Source organism: Prunus avium, chromosome 7 (genome assembly GCF_965620075.1).
Source record: "Prunus avium chromosome 7, drPruAviu1.hap1.1, whole genome shotgun sequence".
In the NCBI taxonomy this organism is placed as follows: domain Eukaryota; kingdom Viridiplantae; phylum Streptophyta; class Magnoliopsida; order Rosales; family Rosaceae; genus Prunus; species Prunus avium.
Genome location: NC_142290.1, coordinates 37,041,160 through 37,056,552, shown reverse-complemented (window position 1 = coordinate 37,056,552; position 15,393 = coordinate 37,041,160). Strand labels below are relative to the sequence as shown.

At 37.5% G+C, this 15,393-nt stretch overlaps 4 protein-coding genes across 8 annotated transcripts; 1 reads left to right on the top strand and 3 right to left on the bottom strand.

The window, feature by feature from the left end:
* Positions 1-31: 31 nt before the first annotated feature.
* PLSP1 (plastidic type i signal peptidase 1) lies at positions 32-2,594 on the bottom strand. The gene is made up of 5 exons (XM_088244001.1): positions 1,981-2,594; positions 1,224-1,361; positions 763-849; positions 591-658; positions 32-475 (listed from the first exon to the last, which is right to left on the bottom strand). The coding sequence occupies exons 1-5, from the start codon at positions 2,461-2,463 to the stop codon at positions 229-231; spliced, it is 1,023 nt and encodes a 340-aa protein (XP_088100127.1). The 5' UTR covers positions 2,464-2,594; the 3' UTR covers positions 32-228.
* Positions 2,595-2,821: 227 nt separating this feature from the next.
* LOC110770928 (uncharacterized) lies at positions 2,822-6,896 on the bottom strand. Of its 3 annotated transcripts, none has more exons than XM_088243997.1 (4): positions 6,739-6,896; positions 5,630-5,857; positions 4,453-5,349; positions 2,822-4,055 (listed from the first exon to the last, which is right to left on the bottom strand). In XM_088243997.1, exons 2-4 carry the CDS (start codon positions 5,681-5,683, stop codon positions 3,171-3,173), a joined length of 1,836 nt encoding a protein of 611 aa, XP_088100123.1. In that variant the 5' UTR covers positions 5,684-5,857; positions 6,739-6,896; the 3' UTR covers positions 2,822-3,170. The 3 variants fall into 3 exon arrangements, with proteins under 3 accessions (XP_088100123.1, XP_088100126.1, XP_088100125.1); XM_088244000.1 differs by having other exon boundaries at positions 5,666-5,857; XM_088243999.1 differs by lacking the exon at positions 6,739-6,896 and having other exon boundaries at positions 5,630-6,686.
* Positions 6,897-7,545: 649 nt separating this feature from the next.
* Positions 7,546-10,141, top strand: LOC110770932 (Peroxisomal membrane 22 kDa (Mpv17/PMP22) family protein). 2 transcript variants are annotated; one of them, XM_021975167.2, is made up of 3 exons: positions 7,546-7,874; positions 9,294-9,385; positions 9,497-10,141. In XM_021975167.2, the coding sequence occupies exons 1-3, from the start codon at positions 7,722-7,724 to the stop codon at positions 9,906-9,908; spliced, it is 657 nt and encodes a 218-aa protein (XP_021830859.1). In that variant the 5' UTR covers positions 7,546-7,721; the 3' UTR covers positions 9,909-10,141. The 2 variants fall into 2 exon arrangements, with proteins under 2 accessions (XP_021830859.1, XP_021830858.1); XM_021975166.2 differs by having other exon boundaries at positions 7,547-7,874; positions 9,291-9,385.
* Positions 10,142-10,287: 146 nt separating this feature from the next.
* On the bottom strand, positions 10,288-14,238 carry RSY3 (Adenine nucleotide alpha hydrolases-like superfamily protein). Of its 2 annotated transcripts, XM_021975163.2 has the most exons (11): positions 13,961-14,238; positions 13,500-13,694; positions 13,304-13,388; positions 13,072-13,147; positions 12,625-12,801; positions 12,420-12,522; positions 12,100-12,209; positions 11,874-11,963; positions 11,685-11,765; positions 10,725-11,573; positions 10,288-10,633 (listed from the first exon to the last, which is right to left on the bottom strand). In XM_021975163.2, exons 1-11 carry the CDS (start codon positions 14,184-14,186, stop codon positions 10,541-10,543), a joined length of 2,085 nt encoding a protein of 694 aa, XP_021830855.1. In that variant the 5' UTR covers positions 14,187-14,238; the 3' UTR covers positions 10,288-10,540. The 2 variants fall into 2 exon arrangements, with proteins under 2 accessions (XP_021830855.1, XP_021830856.1); XM_021975164.2 differs by lacking the exon at positions 13,961-14,238 and having other exon boundaries at positions 13,304-13,381; positions 13,500-13,637.
* Between the last annotated feature and the right edge of the window lie 1,155 nt (positions 14,239-15,393).

Below are 15,393 nucleotides of genomic sequence, written 5' to 3'. Positions count from 1 at the left end.
TATTTATTTTAAAGTGAGAGAAAATTCTGAATTGAAACAAACAAGTTACTTCATTCAGGGGTCGATTTGCAATGTACAACAATTATGATGAACTAAGGCCTTCCAAAATTCGCCCGTATCCCAGTTTCTTTTAGAATTGAGAAATTACACAAAGATTGAATGCAAAAATGGTAGGGCACAAAACGAAACAATGTCAATCGAAGAGGCAGAAGAAACTTCATATGGTTACTAATTCAATGATACACTTTCCTTTTGCTGAGACGCTGGAACGCTATCCTGCTTATCAGCACCTTCCTTTGCCTGAGACACTGGAATACTATCCTGCTTATCAGCACCTTCCTTTTGCTGAGACACTGGAACGCTCTCCTGCTTATCAGCAGCACAACCAGTCTCAAGAACCGTGGCGCCAATCCTCTTTGGAGGCCAATACCGAAACAGGGATCTTCCTAAAATATTTTTGGCTGGCAGTGGACCCCTAAACATAACACAACTTAAACAGTCAACAGGAAGAACCAAAAGATAGCAAGTAAACTGAGGATCTTAAAAACAACATATCTCACTATTCTGCACTTGGGTTTAGTATACATTACCATACGTGGGAATCATAGCTGTTATTTCTATTGTCACCCATCACAAAAACTGAGTTCTCTGGCACACGCTGCACAACATAAACACGAAGAAAAACATGAAAAGTCAATTACTCTTTAAAGCTAAAAGGTACGGGAAGATAAAGAAGCCAAAATATTATCACATAATTCTTACAATAGGAGTCATATTGTACGAAGGTGGTTCAAGGATGAACTTTTCATTTCTCTCCACCCCATTAACGATGAGCTTCCCATTGCGAACCTGCAATCATCATTGTTTTGTAGTTGGAGTTAAATAGAAACCATCACTATATTATTAGAAATCATCATTGTTTCGTATTGTTTTTAGGTGCAAGTCAGAGTTAAATTTGAAAATCTAGATTGCCATTTCCAGGGATAATGGTTAACTAGCATAACATTACATGTTCTGAAAGGAGGGCAGAGTCGGCAGTCATTCTGAACAAAATTTTGTTGATATTTCCCGTTTCTTACAGTAGAGAAAATAAAGTGTATTGGTGCGATGATGTCTCTTGGTTGACACACAGGAATGTAATTAACCGTAGCAAGAATTATGAAAGCAAAAAAGCACACCACGATATTATGACATGGGAAGATGCTCTAATTCAGTAATCTCACCTCTACAATATCACCTTCCTTGGCAACAACTCGTTTAATGAAGACATCATAGTCAGTATACCCTACTTGCTGAAGGACTGGTGGACTTTTAAAGATAACTACATCATTGGCACATGGCTTTCTGAAATAATATGTAACCTGGCAATGTTAAGAGGAAAATAAATTAGGTAAACATTCAAAAGTTTTCTCATCAAACAGTCACATCACAAACTATAGAGAAGGCGTATCATTATCAAAGTTTTAGAAAAAAAGTCCAAGCATATAATTCTCATAAGATTTTACCTAGGTCAGTGGTTGTATGCAGACAAATATGATCAATCTGGTTTTAAATTAGAAATTTCAGTGATAGTTCTGTTGCCACTCGGTAAAAAAATTATATTTCCTTTCCACTATCACCTCAATCATCTACCAGTCATCCTAAATTATAATCTCTGAAAGTTTAACCTTTATTTACCCCTTTCCTTATCATCCTTCTGATGTACCCTTACCCTCAAACAATGCATTTCGAGAAAATCTAAGTTAACACAAGACTAATGGAAAATTGATCATCAAAATTCAGTGACATCCCACATTCCAACTCCCAAAGAAACTCCAAAATCCGAAATGTTATCACCAATTAAGTTCAAACATAAGCCTTATCTTTAAATGTTGCCATTACAATTTCGACTTTTAGCCAACCAACAGGATTCAAAGCTTAGCAAACAGAATTCATACTCCATAAGCAATATATCCACCAAAAAACAAATAAAGTTCTGACCTTTTCTGCTACAATTCGGTCTCCCACATCCAAAGTAGGATACATGGACAGCGAAGGAATGTACCTCGGCTCAGCTATGAAAGACCGGAAAGCAAGCGATACTGCTATCGCCGCAAAGACTGTCTTCGCGTCGTCGGTAGTGATATTGAGCCATTCTGGAAAAGGCCCGCTCTTCTTCTCCACCTGCTCATCATCCCGTCCGCCATCACCACCGCCTCCTCCTCCACCACCATCACCACCTCCTCCACGGTCAGAAACCACCTTGGTTTCCTCACCAGAGTCCTTTAAAGCATTGCAAGCAAGTTTTTTGAAGAGGGTTTTATTATTTGAGGTTTTTATAGAAGGGGTGAAGTGGGTTCTTGAAAGTGGCTGGAGATTGAGGACCGTGAAATTAGGGATTTTGATGGGTGTGGAGAAGTGGGTATGGTTAAAGTTAGGGTTTTGGAGGGAAGATAATGGAGGGGAGACACTTAGAGAGAGCATCTCTTTTTCTCCCTTTGTCTCAAGCTAGCTATGCATTCAATCTGCAGATTTTTAGCTTTTGGTATTTTCTTTTTCTTTTTTTGAATTTTTATTTTAGTTTTGAATATTCATGAGCTTCCCAATGTTCTCCATTTTGTTGGTATCCTTCCATTGTGTCCTTTGATCCTGCTACTTGCACATCACTGGATCTTGTCCTGGTAGTGGGACCCACTCCAATTTTAATTGTGTTTATTGAGAGCTTAAATGCATTCTTGAGCCAAAACTCCACAGGGAGATTACAGTAAAATTATCATGAAAATAATCACTGTGGCAGAGAAGAAAAGCTACAGGGGCTGGCTGCTAGCCTGCAACATAAAACTTCGGTTTTCAAAAGTAACCCTTTTCATTACTCATTTGTGAATAATATTTTCATTTAACAAATTTATATCAGAAGAAATTGTTATCTTTCGCCCTGAATTATCAACATATGTTACACATTTCATGTAGCCAATTACATAATTTCCTACACTTTGACTTGCACAATCAGCAGGGACACCAATAGAGATGGAAGTATATGCTGCAACACTGTCAACAGCTCTGAATAGCAAAGAATCATCAACACTCATGAATCTAAGAACCAAGGAAATGTTCTGGAGCAGGATAATGTTTTGTCCCTCGTCGAAATAGCATCATCTGAGTCGCCTCTGTTTCCTCATCAATGTATTTATTTACAACACTGGGCGTGTATTTACAAACTGCCTGCACATCCCAACTTGAGTCTGAAACTGCCTCCTACATATGATCAGTGGTTGCACTCTAAATGCAGACGTATGAGCAAGACACATGGTTTTAGTAGCATTCTGCATACTGTCAGATGAAAACTGAAATCCTCTTGAAATCATCTGACCTCTTATGTTGGCAGCAGATCCGCCGTTATCAGAAACAACTACTCCAGGTATTGGCAAAACATTAGGATGAGAAGTACTTAAGTTTTGTTTCCTATTAATCATCTCCAAACTCTGCTCAGGTACCTTGTCCCTCCTATTATTTTGTACCACTTCCCTTTCTTCTTCTGAATCATTTAAGACTCTCATGGCTTCTGTCATTAGACCTATCACACGCCAAGCTTCGGCGACAAGCTGGATAGTTCTCTTCTCAGGAATAACACCCTTCTCTTCCATTATATGGAGCAAATCTTCTGCTTTCCATGGTTGCCTAGCTTCTCCATATCCCCATATTAGGGTCTCAAAAGTTTTCAAATTGGGGGCAATGCCCATTTCACACATTTTCTCATAGATACTCCAAGCATGCTCCATTTTGCCAGCTGTGCACCACCCACTCATGATGGTTGTGAAGATTACAACATTTGGATGCACACCATATTTTCCCATGGAAATCATAACTGACTCAGCCTTACCAGGCTCACCAGCACGCACATAGCCTTTTGCAAGAATGCTGAATGCATGGATGTCTGGTTCTATGTCAGCTTTTATCATGTCATTGAAGACCTCCTGGCATTTTTCCATGAGCCCTGCCGAGCTCCATGCATCCATTATGGTGCTAAATGTTATCACATCTGGCTTCATCCCAAATTCTTCCATCAATGTTAGTATCTGTCAAGTTAGGCTGATTGTCAGTGAAAATTTTGGGAGAAAATTGAGGAACTGAGTGACACATGATTTCTCTTTTCATAGTTTTTGCAGATATATTCCCATTAAAATGCCAAAATTAACAGTGCAATATCTAAGGCAAATGGCATTTCACTAGTCTTTTGGAGTGGCATTGCAGATGTAAGAACATTCCATTATTTTCATAGTCTTATATAAGTAAAATAATATACAACTTCACATCTATCAGGGTCAGAGAACTACACACAATTCAGAATAACAAGGTTAGTGAACACCAAGATTCTGTCAGCGAAGTGAAACATAAAAGCTCAAAATACATCATGGTGAGAGAGAGAGACAGAGAGAGAGTTAATCAATAAAAGGATTGAAGGTAAAAACTCACCTCATCAACTCCATCAGTGTCTGTAATGTCCAGAAACCCCTTGATAAGAGAGTTAAAAATAACAAGATTTGGATGCACCCCTAGATCCTTCATTCTGTATACAAACCTCAAGGCATCTGTCATGCTACCTTCTTTACAATATCCATTTACAATGATGCCACAAGTTCGCTCGTTGGGGTTCACTTTGTTGTTCTGCATCTCCGACATCAACCTTTCAGCGATATTTGTCTCTCCATTCTCAGCATAAGCCCTTGCCAATGTGTTGTAAGTCACTACATCAGGTTGTATACCAGATGCAACCATCTTATATACCATATTCCAGGCTTGATTTATTTTCTTCTTGTTACACCAGGCTCTAACAATCATGTTATATGTCCTGTCATTGGGTTTCGTATTCTCATCCTGCAACATAAGCTCTAGCAATTTTAAAGATTCTTCAGGTTTTCCAGCAATTCCATATCCTTTGATAAGAGTGTTAAAAGTACTGGTTGTGGGCTTACATCCACTCTCCTCCATTTTCTGAAAGATTTTCATGGCATCGTCTATATTTCCAGATTCAGAGGAAGCATTAATCATTGCATTAAAAAGTATTGAGTCGGGCTTCAGACCATTCTCCTCCACTTCAGAGAGGAGCAAGGGAATAGACTTGAAACGCCTCTGGCGGGTCAAGGCAGCTACAAGAGTTGTGTATGTTATAAGAGTTGGCCTGTGTCCTTCTTCTGCTAAACTTTTGAAAATGGATTGGGCTTCATGTGGCTTCCTTCTTGCAATTAGATTATTCATCAGTTTTGTTCTTGAACGAACTACTTGGCAACTGGTCTTGCCCAAACATACAAGGCAATGGGATTGAATTCCTGAATCTACCAGAGTTGAGTCCTTCTTTTGCGAATGTGGTTCCTAAGTAGTTCACAATGATCAGAATTAGACCATTACCATGTTTAACCACAAATGCAGGCATAAACTATGCCTAAAATTCAAAGAATCCTAAGTGGGAATAATCTAAATTGAACTCAACTAAACTGATATTTACTTCAACAAAGGCCACTGAAAGAACAATTCATTGTCAGCCTAATTAGTAGAAGTTGTTCAGTTAAGATTGAGGAAGAAACAGAATGCACATTGAACAATAAACTTAAGTTGCAAGATCAAGCAAACTGACTACTTGCTAATACGATACCCTGAGTGAAGATGATTTGTTGCCTCCAATCGTTACCTCTTGGCGTCCACCCATGAGCTCCTGTCAGCACCAAATGCCCCCAATTCTTCTCCACGGGCTCCTCAATTTTTGAACTAACTTCCTTGATCAAATTCAGATTTTGGCTTCCAGTCCATACCAAAGTGTTTGCTTTCACCAAAGGTTCAGACTTGAGGGACAGTTAGACATTCATTTCCTTCTAGATGGAACCTGTAAAGGATGTTCGAATATGCTTGATCAAATATCTCCTGAGGATGTTTAACATTTAAACCAACGAAGGGGAAGCCTATATGTAAGTCACATGCATCTCATCTGCTAATACAGTTATGAGTTATATAGGTAGATTGATTGGGAATCCAAATATAGTTCGAATATATGAGCAATAGATAGATAACGCAGAGATTAAAGGGCCCTCTATAGTGATAAGGGATGCATCATATCAAAAGAAATGATAAGGGAACACATATTCAGAGGGAAGAAGTCAGTAATTTCTTTCACTAGAAATCTTATACACCCTAGCAACAACAAGATTAGGCAAAATGCAAAGCAGATAATAAGCAACACCACAGATTTTGATGCAAAGCAGAATGGGAGTCGTTCCAAGATAGTGGAAAACAGAACTGAGGTAACCACCATTCATCCATATCCCATTGCTGGCAGAGAAGAGCAACAGTACCAAACATCCAGGCAGCAACAATAACCATTTTCATGAAATAAAAGTCTTGACTGGAGTACTAAAAAACCCAAATTTATGCAGCAAAAGAAAAACAACAATGGGGTCCAAACAACTGACTGTTCTTGATCTTGAATTAACTCTCGCACTAAGAAACCAGAAACTGATATGATTTCTAGTCAGGGAAACATTCAAACATCCCAACCCACATATTTCAAGAATCAAATTTTCAAACAAAATGGGTTTTGGAAACCATCAACAGCTGCCAAATATAAATCAATGCGAAAAAATAAACAATTTGAGCTCAAAACAGCATTAAGTTCAGTAAACTCAAGCAACAAAGTTAAGCAAAAATTATATAAATCAGAAATCCCAAAAACTAAAGAAAGCTGTTTTGGGGGGGAGGAGGGGCTTATACCTGTTGAGCTGACAGTGGCAGAGCTTGGAAAGAGAGGTGGAGTTGCATGGTTGGTTGCCGAGTTGTGCATGTAAAAGTGGAAGGGGTGCTATTGTAGTCTAGCGGGGTGTGTGTGTTTGTGTTGTGTCATCCACTGGAGATTCTTATCCACAAATATTTGTAGTGAAAATTCTGGAATTTTTTTTTGAGGCTGTTAATTGTAGGAGACAAAATAAGTATATTATTTTGTGGTCAAAAATTAGAAGACCACAATTTTTTCTTTTTTCTTTTTTCTTTTTGTACCTAAAAGTATCCTTTTAAATTAATGGTAAGAGAAGTAGGAGGAGCTAATTGATGTAAAACTATTCTCTTCCATCATGTACCACTTGAATTGAAACTACGTGGTCACTTACAATTGTCTATTTTGCAAGATTCTTCCTACTCTTTGGAAGATTTTTATTAAGAACAGCAACAAAAAGAAAAAGAGAACTTTCGCAACCAAAAAAAATCAAAAGAGAAAGAAAAAGAGAAAAGAAACCAAGAGAAAGATTGACAATTAACTTAAGTCAAAATCAATGCTCGGCGGACCAAAGAAAAATAACAATATTTGAGTGAAAAGAATAAGTCTTTAATTATATAAACTTGGCCAATGTGGGTCTGGTCGAGTAAAAGTGGGTTTTGATTTATAGACTAAAGATTAAGGTTTGAATTTCAATGACATCTTAATTATGTGTGTGTGAAAAACCTTCCTCTATAATTTGGTTAAACCTATATTAACTTGAATGGGACAAAATTAGGATGGAAAAGATGCATAAATAAATCTAAATCAAAACAAACTCTCCAAGAGCAGTTTGTAAAATCAAGAAAATGAGATTAGATTATTATCAGGCTCCGTACCAACTTGTTCATAAATAGGACCATTGCGTTCTCGCAGTTTTTAGCTTCAAGCCTCCAACTTCCTCTACCATCCCTCTCTCCGCCTCTCACAAACGTAGAGACATAAAATGATGCTGAAGCTGTGGAAATGGTACCAGAACTGCCTCTCTTTTCACCCACTGAAGACTCAGGTCATCAGCTCCGGCGTCCTCTGGGGCGTTGGCGACATTGCTGCCCAATACATCACTCACTCCAACGCTAGAAAGCGTCTTCAACTTTCTGTGAGTAACCCATTACAAAACCTAATCTTCTCTTACTTCAATATGGTTCTTTTATTTCTTATACCGGATTCTGTAATTTCATTCCTTCAATTGAATTTCTTATTTTCGGGAACTGGGTAGCTGTAAATGTCTCTTTTTGAGTTGGGTTTTCGAAACGGCCACACACAAACAAAAAAAAAAAAAAAAAAACTTGGGTTCGTCTGCATAGCATAGTAGCCTTTTAGAGCCTCTGAAGTTCCCCTTTTTTATTCTTTCTGAATTTGATACCTTTTTTTTGTTTAAAATCATGAACCTTTTCTTCAGAATTAGATACCATTGACTCTGGGTCCATTACGACGTCTTATAGAACTGAATACGTTATACAGCTTTTGAAGGTATGATTTATCATCCACAATAAGGATACTACAGATAATGGAATCAACTCCTAAAATGATGGTAGGGGAATGATGGCTTAATGGTCAAGTTCTATGTCTATCAAAGAGATGAATGCCATTACAGAAAATGTGTGTCATCACAACTGGAGCTGATAGTTCCATGACATGCTTATCTACTACCATTTGCAAATGAGACTCTCATTTTTAGAAATGCATCATAGGTCTATCCATGCTATTTGCTCACGCTTGCCATTGGTAGTGATTTGATTTATCACTAAATAGTGGAACCTTGTTTCATTCATTTTTCTGGTCAGCGGAAGGTTTATGGGGTACTTATTTCTTTCATGAACAAGTCTGCGTCAATAAATGGAGGGGGGTTTTATTTTTTTTGTGGAGTTTTTACTCTTTCCTATGGTTCGTCATATAGACAAAAAAGGCTTTGACTGATTTCATATTTGCAGGTTGATGGTTTAGAGGAACTAATAAATGCTCCTTTACATTTGTGTATATGTTGTTTGGAAGTCAAGGAACTACTTTTATCATGTGCAGGAAATAAATTTTCAGTTTCCATAACTAGTCTTTCAAAATGAAAAATTAACTGAGGAGTTCAGGTACCACTGAAATAGATTCTTCTGTGTGTGTGTGTGTGTGTGTGTGTGTGTGTGTGGTAATGTCAGTGCATGTGTGAGCATGAGTATGTGTTTCCAGTATAATAGCTCCTTTATCTTGCTTTTTAGTGTAGTGTATCTAACCAAGCCTTGATGCCCATTTTTCCGTCCACCTATTTGTTACCTCAAACTTTGTAAGTGTTGAACCTACGCTAAAGAATGCAGTTGAACTTTGGAGCAGAACCTGATTGATTTTGAATTCAAGTCATTGTTGGTGTTTAGGATTTGCTTCAGTTCACGTCATTGTTTTTTTGGTTGAACAAGTCATTTTTTTTGTTTTTTTGTTTTGGAGAAGCAGTATTAGTGTTTTTTTATCACCAACCACTTTCTATGCACATATATGATGATATTTTATATTTCCTATTTTCCTATAGCAGGATACAGACGCAGACTTCAAAGTTAACTGGAAACGCGTAGCTATAACAAGCACGTTTGGGTTTGCCTTTGTTGGACCAGTTGGCCATTTCTGGTTTGTTTTACCTATCCTGTTTCTTTTCCTTCAGGTTGCCTGGTCTGATCTGTCTGCCAACTGTATGATAGAAAAAATAAAAATAAAAAGTATAACATTGCATGTTTATAGGTACGAAGGCTTGGACAAATTTATAAAGCTGAAGCTTCACCTACAACCTAAGTCAGCGCGGTTTGTTGCTGCTAAAGTGGCAATGGATGGCCTTATCTTTGGCCCTTTGGATTTGTTGGTGTTTTTCACTTACATGGGATTTTCCACTGGCAAGAATTCTGTTCAAGTGAAGGAAGGTTTGAAGAGAGATTTCCTGCCAGCCCTTGCTTTGGAGGGTGGTGTGTGGCCAATTGTTCAGATTGCAAATTTCCGATATGTTCCTGTGAGGTACCAACTCCTCTATGTTAATGTCTTCTGCCTGTTGGACAGTGCATTTTTGTCATGGGTTGAGCAACAAAAGGATGCTGCTTGGAAGCAGTGGTTCACATCTTTTACTTCTTTTAAGGAAGGAGGAGGTCAGGGAAGATTATGATTATCTTCTTCCCCACTTTTGTATTCTTTCTTTCTCTTTCGTTTTACAGTACTGCAAATGGGGGGGGAAAAAGGCATGTGTTTAGGACACAGAGAATCATGAGCCCTCCTTAGACTACCAACCTGCGTTTTCAATGTTGGGGTTATGGTAGTGGTGTAATTGTTTTCCAGTTGTATGTGTTTAGTAACATTTATAAAGCGAAATGAAAAACACAGTTTAAATTTTGAATTTGATACGCCATTTTTCATGGATATCTAAATGGTCTTTGACATTTCTGCTCAAGGCCAACCGTGTAATGAGAGATGCCTCATGTCACAAGCACCATGAACCGGACCATGAGCTTCGAAATTATAGTTCATGCTGATGGTTATCTGGAAGATGAACTGAATAATGTGGTGCTTTAAAAACAACTTTGCAGTAGACAACCTCAATATTAGCATTATACACGATGTTTTCCGTACTGAAAGTTTGGGGTTTGAAGCTGGGTTTTTTTTTTTGGGTGGGTCAAGAAGCTGGGTTCAATACAGGTAACCTCGGTTGCAAACTGCAACATAATCTAAAGACAGTACAAAATTGTGCGAGCATCCAGGTTGTAGAGAATGGGTGGACCCGCTGATTCGAAACTATGGCGACTAGATGAACGTACTATGACCTCCGCCGAGTGGTACTTTTGGCTTGAATGTTGCAGATACCATTAAGCATGGGCAGTGTTTGAAGCCAATGCTCTGAAAGGCAAAATGAGGATTGTTACTTTTCAGGAAAAAAGGTTAGATAACTAGAGACCACAATATCCGATTTGAATATACAAAAACTTACTGGGATGCTTAGCAGTAGTCCTTGACTATTCACTAGGACAGGCAGGCCTCTTCTTGCAGCCAGAGGGATAGACTTCAGGGATACAAGGGCTCTTTGTGCTGAGAGCCTTGCATAATCTAGACATCCGTTTGTCTTCTCTTCTGTTTGCTCTACCCTACTATCTAAAGAATGTCTCTGTTCTTGAAAGTTTTCTGAAGTTCGACTCTTCGACAAGTTGGCAAGATACAGCCAATCTGGTTCACTCATGTTCCGCACCTCAACCATCATGTCATGACCAAATACACAAGATCTGCAACAGCCCCGACTTTGTCCCTCCGAAACTCCATCGCTATTAGCTTCCTCAGAAGTTGCATTTTCAGTAACTTCCTCACTCAGTTTCCATGTGACAAAGAACCGGTTCATGAAGCAACATATTTGCCCAGGGTGAAGAGGTTCACTCCTTGATGTACTAACAGATTTGACTCCATGCTCTGACTTGTAGTCAGCTGCGACTTTGCTCTTAGACTTGAAATTCTGAATCTCTTCCTTCTGTAATAAAAGAATATTTGAAAGGGTTGACTCACTAAGCATACCAAGATTCCTGGCTCCAGTTAGAACTGATTCAGAAGTTCCTTCCAAGAAATGCACATCTGATGCATCTGGAATTAAGGAATCTGCATATGATTTGCCATCTGCTATAATTTTCACAATCTCATCTGAAGTACAGTTTTCCTGTTCTGCCTGAAAATGTAGATGGGATGATTCCATTTTTGAAGGTAGAGGACAATCGACAGAAGAACAAACTAGAGCTTTCATGCCTCTAGACCCAGGAGCTGGAGAAAGGTAGCAGCCAGCTGCTGTAAGGGAGGTCTGCATGATTGGAAAAACAGAACGATAATTCAATGAAACTATAAGTAATACCAAATACAGCTATTTGGACTTTGAAAAGGCTAACTTTTCATGTTACAGTTGTATTCATACCTTGCACGGTAAAGTATGTGTGTAGTCCAAAAGCAATTTTGAAGTACTACCTCTAATTGGCCTGTGCCTTTGTGAGATGAACTGCAAACAGAATGAATCTCAGCATAAACATAATTCATCCAAAAGATATACGTTTCTGAGAAAAATAACTATAACGTCAAACAACTTGTATGGTAATAATTGTAGTACCTTCAAAACCAAGGCAATAAACTTTGACAGGCAAATGTCCTCGATTTTTGATTCATTAAGAATCTCTAAATCAATAACAGCATATCCCAGCTGCAGGCACAATACCAAATGAAATGTCTTAAACATATTCAGAAATCTTTACACTATAGTCAAACGAGAAGTTGGCTATAATAGTTATCAGTTATCAGAAACAATTAAAAGGTATGGACACTCAAATGATGCTTACATCCATAACAGTCACTGCTTTGCTTATCAAATTACCACAAATATAATCGATGTATATGCGTGTTTTGCGACAGGCAGAAATAACTGCTTGTAGCTCCAACTTGAATGCACCTAGAAAAAGAAAAAGAAAACACATTGGTAGTCTGTAAATGTTATGGCAGTGTTTGCAAACAAGAAAAATGGCAATAACATTTTTGCATAGGGGAACTATACGTATAGCACTACTACGTAGTTAACAAAACATGCAAGAGAAGATAAAAGCCTTTACCACCCAATTATAAGGACTAAACTACAACAATTGAAATTATGTTTAAAACTCACTTGATGATGAGTCCCTTAGAGACATTCGAATTCTATTACGAGCATATAACAGGCTTTGATTCGTTGGGTCTTCCACCCAGACCTGATTACTTCTTTCACATATCTAGAAAAATTATGAAATAAATTAACTCAGATTGGTTCCAAATACAATTTTTTTTTTTTAAACACACATTTAACAGATACTACTCAGCTCCATTACACTAACCTCGTACATATCTTCTTTTGAAAGATCCAGGAGTGGTCGCACAACAAGGATACCGTAGTTTCCCGAAACTTCAGCATAGGAATGGGTATGCGTGGAGAAAATTTGAGACGTAAAAGGCATACCAGCAAGTCCAAGGACACCGCTATTACGAGATAGTCTGAGCACAAATAACTCAGCCTGCATTGGGTCTTAGCAATCATTATATATCTAGCATCTGTAACGAGCCTGGAAAGTTTAAATCAATACAGAAGAAATAATACCATAATCCTTATAAATAAGCTGATACTTTCTTTCAGTTTTGTGATTACAAATATAAAGACTCTTTCATGTCTGGAAATGGATTGGCCTCTTTTTCGAAACAACTAATTTGTACATGCCTCACACATAACACACAGATATACAGCTGCAAAATGAAAGAAAGTTAAATTAAATGATTGTTGGACAGACCTGGTCATCAGCATGATGTGCAATAAGTAACACACCAATCCGGTTCTGGATGCAAATCTTCTGAAATATTTCATACCTGACATTCAAACCCAATTTAAACAAATTGCAAATGAAATAATGTACATCACCCAATTGAACCATATATGTAATGAACCAGTTATCAATATTCAAAAACAGAAGTAACATCCCCAGTAGTAGGCATTAGGGACTTTGGAAAATGAGAAGTAACCACCTCATGTCACGAGCTGCTTCTTGCAAGTGACCTTGTTTCGGATGACCATCCGGCCAATCACAACGGGCAATATGACTTCTGATTCCTACACAAAGTTCATATTGGCTTATCTACTTCCAGTCAAGTCTTAAACTGAAATTACTATGTTAAGCCGAAGGCACCGAAACTATATATCAGGAGCAACACCGAAAAGTACCCATTTTAGAGACCCGATTAGAAACAGTGTTGGCTTCTTCTTTGCTCTCTGCACGCAGCCCATGGTCGACAATTATTGCCAAAAGCCCGTCAATGAAGCCACAACCATCACATTTCGCATCAAAGTCTTGAGCTTTCCAGTGGGCGGTCAAAACACATAGAGCCATACTGTCTGGACCTCCAGAGACCCCAATAGCTACATACAAAGCAGAAAACAAGCATCACAATCTCACTGGGATTTAATTGAACTCTCCAAGCTCATACAATACAACCAAAGAAAATGAAAAGATAAACAACACCCTTTTTGTTTTTCAAAAAGAAGAAAAATTTAGAGAGCAAAAGAAGCGAAATTAAGCCCATAAAATGAAAAACAAGATAAAGTAAGAATTGACCAATATGTTAACATGAAAAGAAAAACACAGAAAAGTTGCAGAGAAGAAGAGGAAGAAAGTGAGTACAGACCGACTCGGTGGTGGGGCTTGAGGCCAGCCATGGCCATTCGTCTAGAGAAAGCTTCCTTGTACTTGGCCATGTCGACTGCGACGACTGGGGCTTGGGTGGACGAGCACTTGCAGGAAACTTGACGGGACATGAATGGGAGTTTCCATGTTGTTAGGGGTATTTTTGGAATGGCGAAAAGTAAGGTTTGGGTACTGGTTTGCGACGGTAAGATTACCCCTCGCGCCATTTCCAAGCTTCAAGCTTTGAGTGGATTGCTCTGTTTTTAACTGATAGCGTTGAGATGGAGAAGGCATTATACAGAGCCGTTGTCGTACGAACAAAACGCAGCGTTTAACCTAACAAATGAAAGCAACAAAATGCAATAAAAAACTTTTTGTCCCAATGGTTTACCGGTTTTACCACTTTAATCCCCGTATTTTCAATTTTAACCTTACAGTTTTGGATGAGGGAAATAAACTTGAGATTTTAACAAAAGTCAGAATTTGTAAATTGACATGATCCAATTCCCATATTTGGATTTTTTTTAAAACATAGAAATTTAAAGATTTAGCGTGAGAAAAAACATGAATTTTGGAGGTCATAAATTTCAACTTTAAATTCCATCTAAAAGTCATCATTTCTAAAATTTCAAGAGAGATTGAGTTTTTTTTATAAAAAAAAAACTTTACAAATAAAGGTTAAATTCTTTATTTAAATCTGTTACCCAAACAAGAAACTTTACAAATTCTAAAACATTGATTTCCTTCATTTTAAATTTCATCATTTATGAATTCCTTTGTACTTTTAAATTTTCTCATCAAAACACATTGTTATAGTTTTTAATTAGACACAATTTTGAAATTAGGGTTTAGAAAAAATTTGTGTCTCTAGGTTCAAATTTAAATGTATTGAGAGACACATGGTCAAAACGTAACTAAATTAGGAAGAATTTGATAGAAATTGAAATGCTTCGAGTTAAAAATTACAAAAATAAAATTAACTAAATTGACCAAAGTGATAAATTGGCAATTTTTATTTTTATTTTTGTCAAAAGTAAACCAACAAATTAAGAGCATCTCCAAAACCAACAAATTAAGAGCATCTCCAACAAACTCTTTAACCACTTTGAAATTCTAAAATAGGTGAGCCATATCATAAAAACTCTCTCCAACAATCTCTTCAACCTTACTCATCGAAGCTGCAACATCTTTCTCTCTCTTCATGACTGGTAAGTTGACTTTGGCTCTTCAAACATTTTATTTTATTTTGGAAAAACAAAACCTACCTTGAAAATGTTATAAACATGTTTTTTTTTTCTTTTCACATAATAAATTCATAGACATTTTTCATATTTTTCATTCTTTTCCATTATATTGCATTAACTGAATTGAAGAGTATATTGGAGCAAAAATTATTCAAGTAGCAAATAAGGCTTTTCAAATTGGTATATTTTT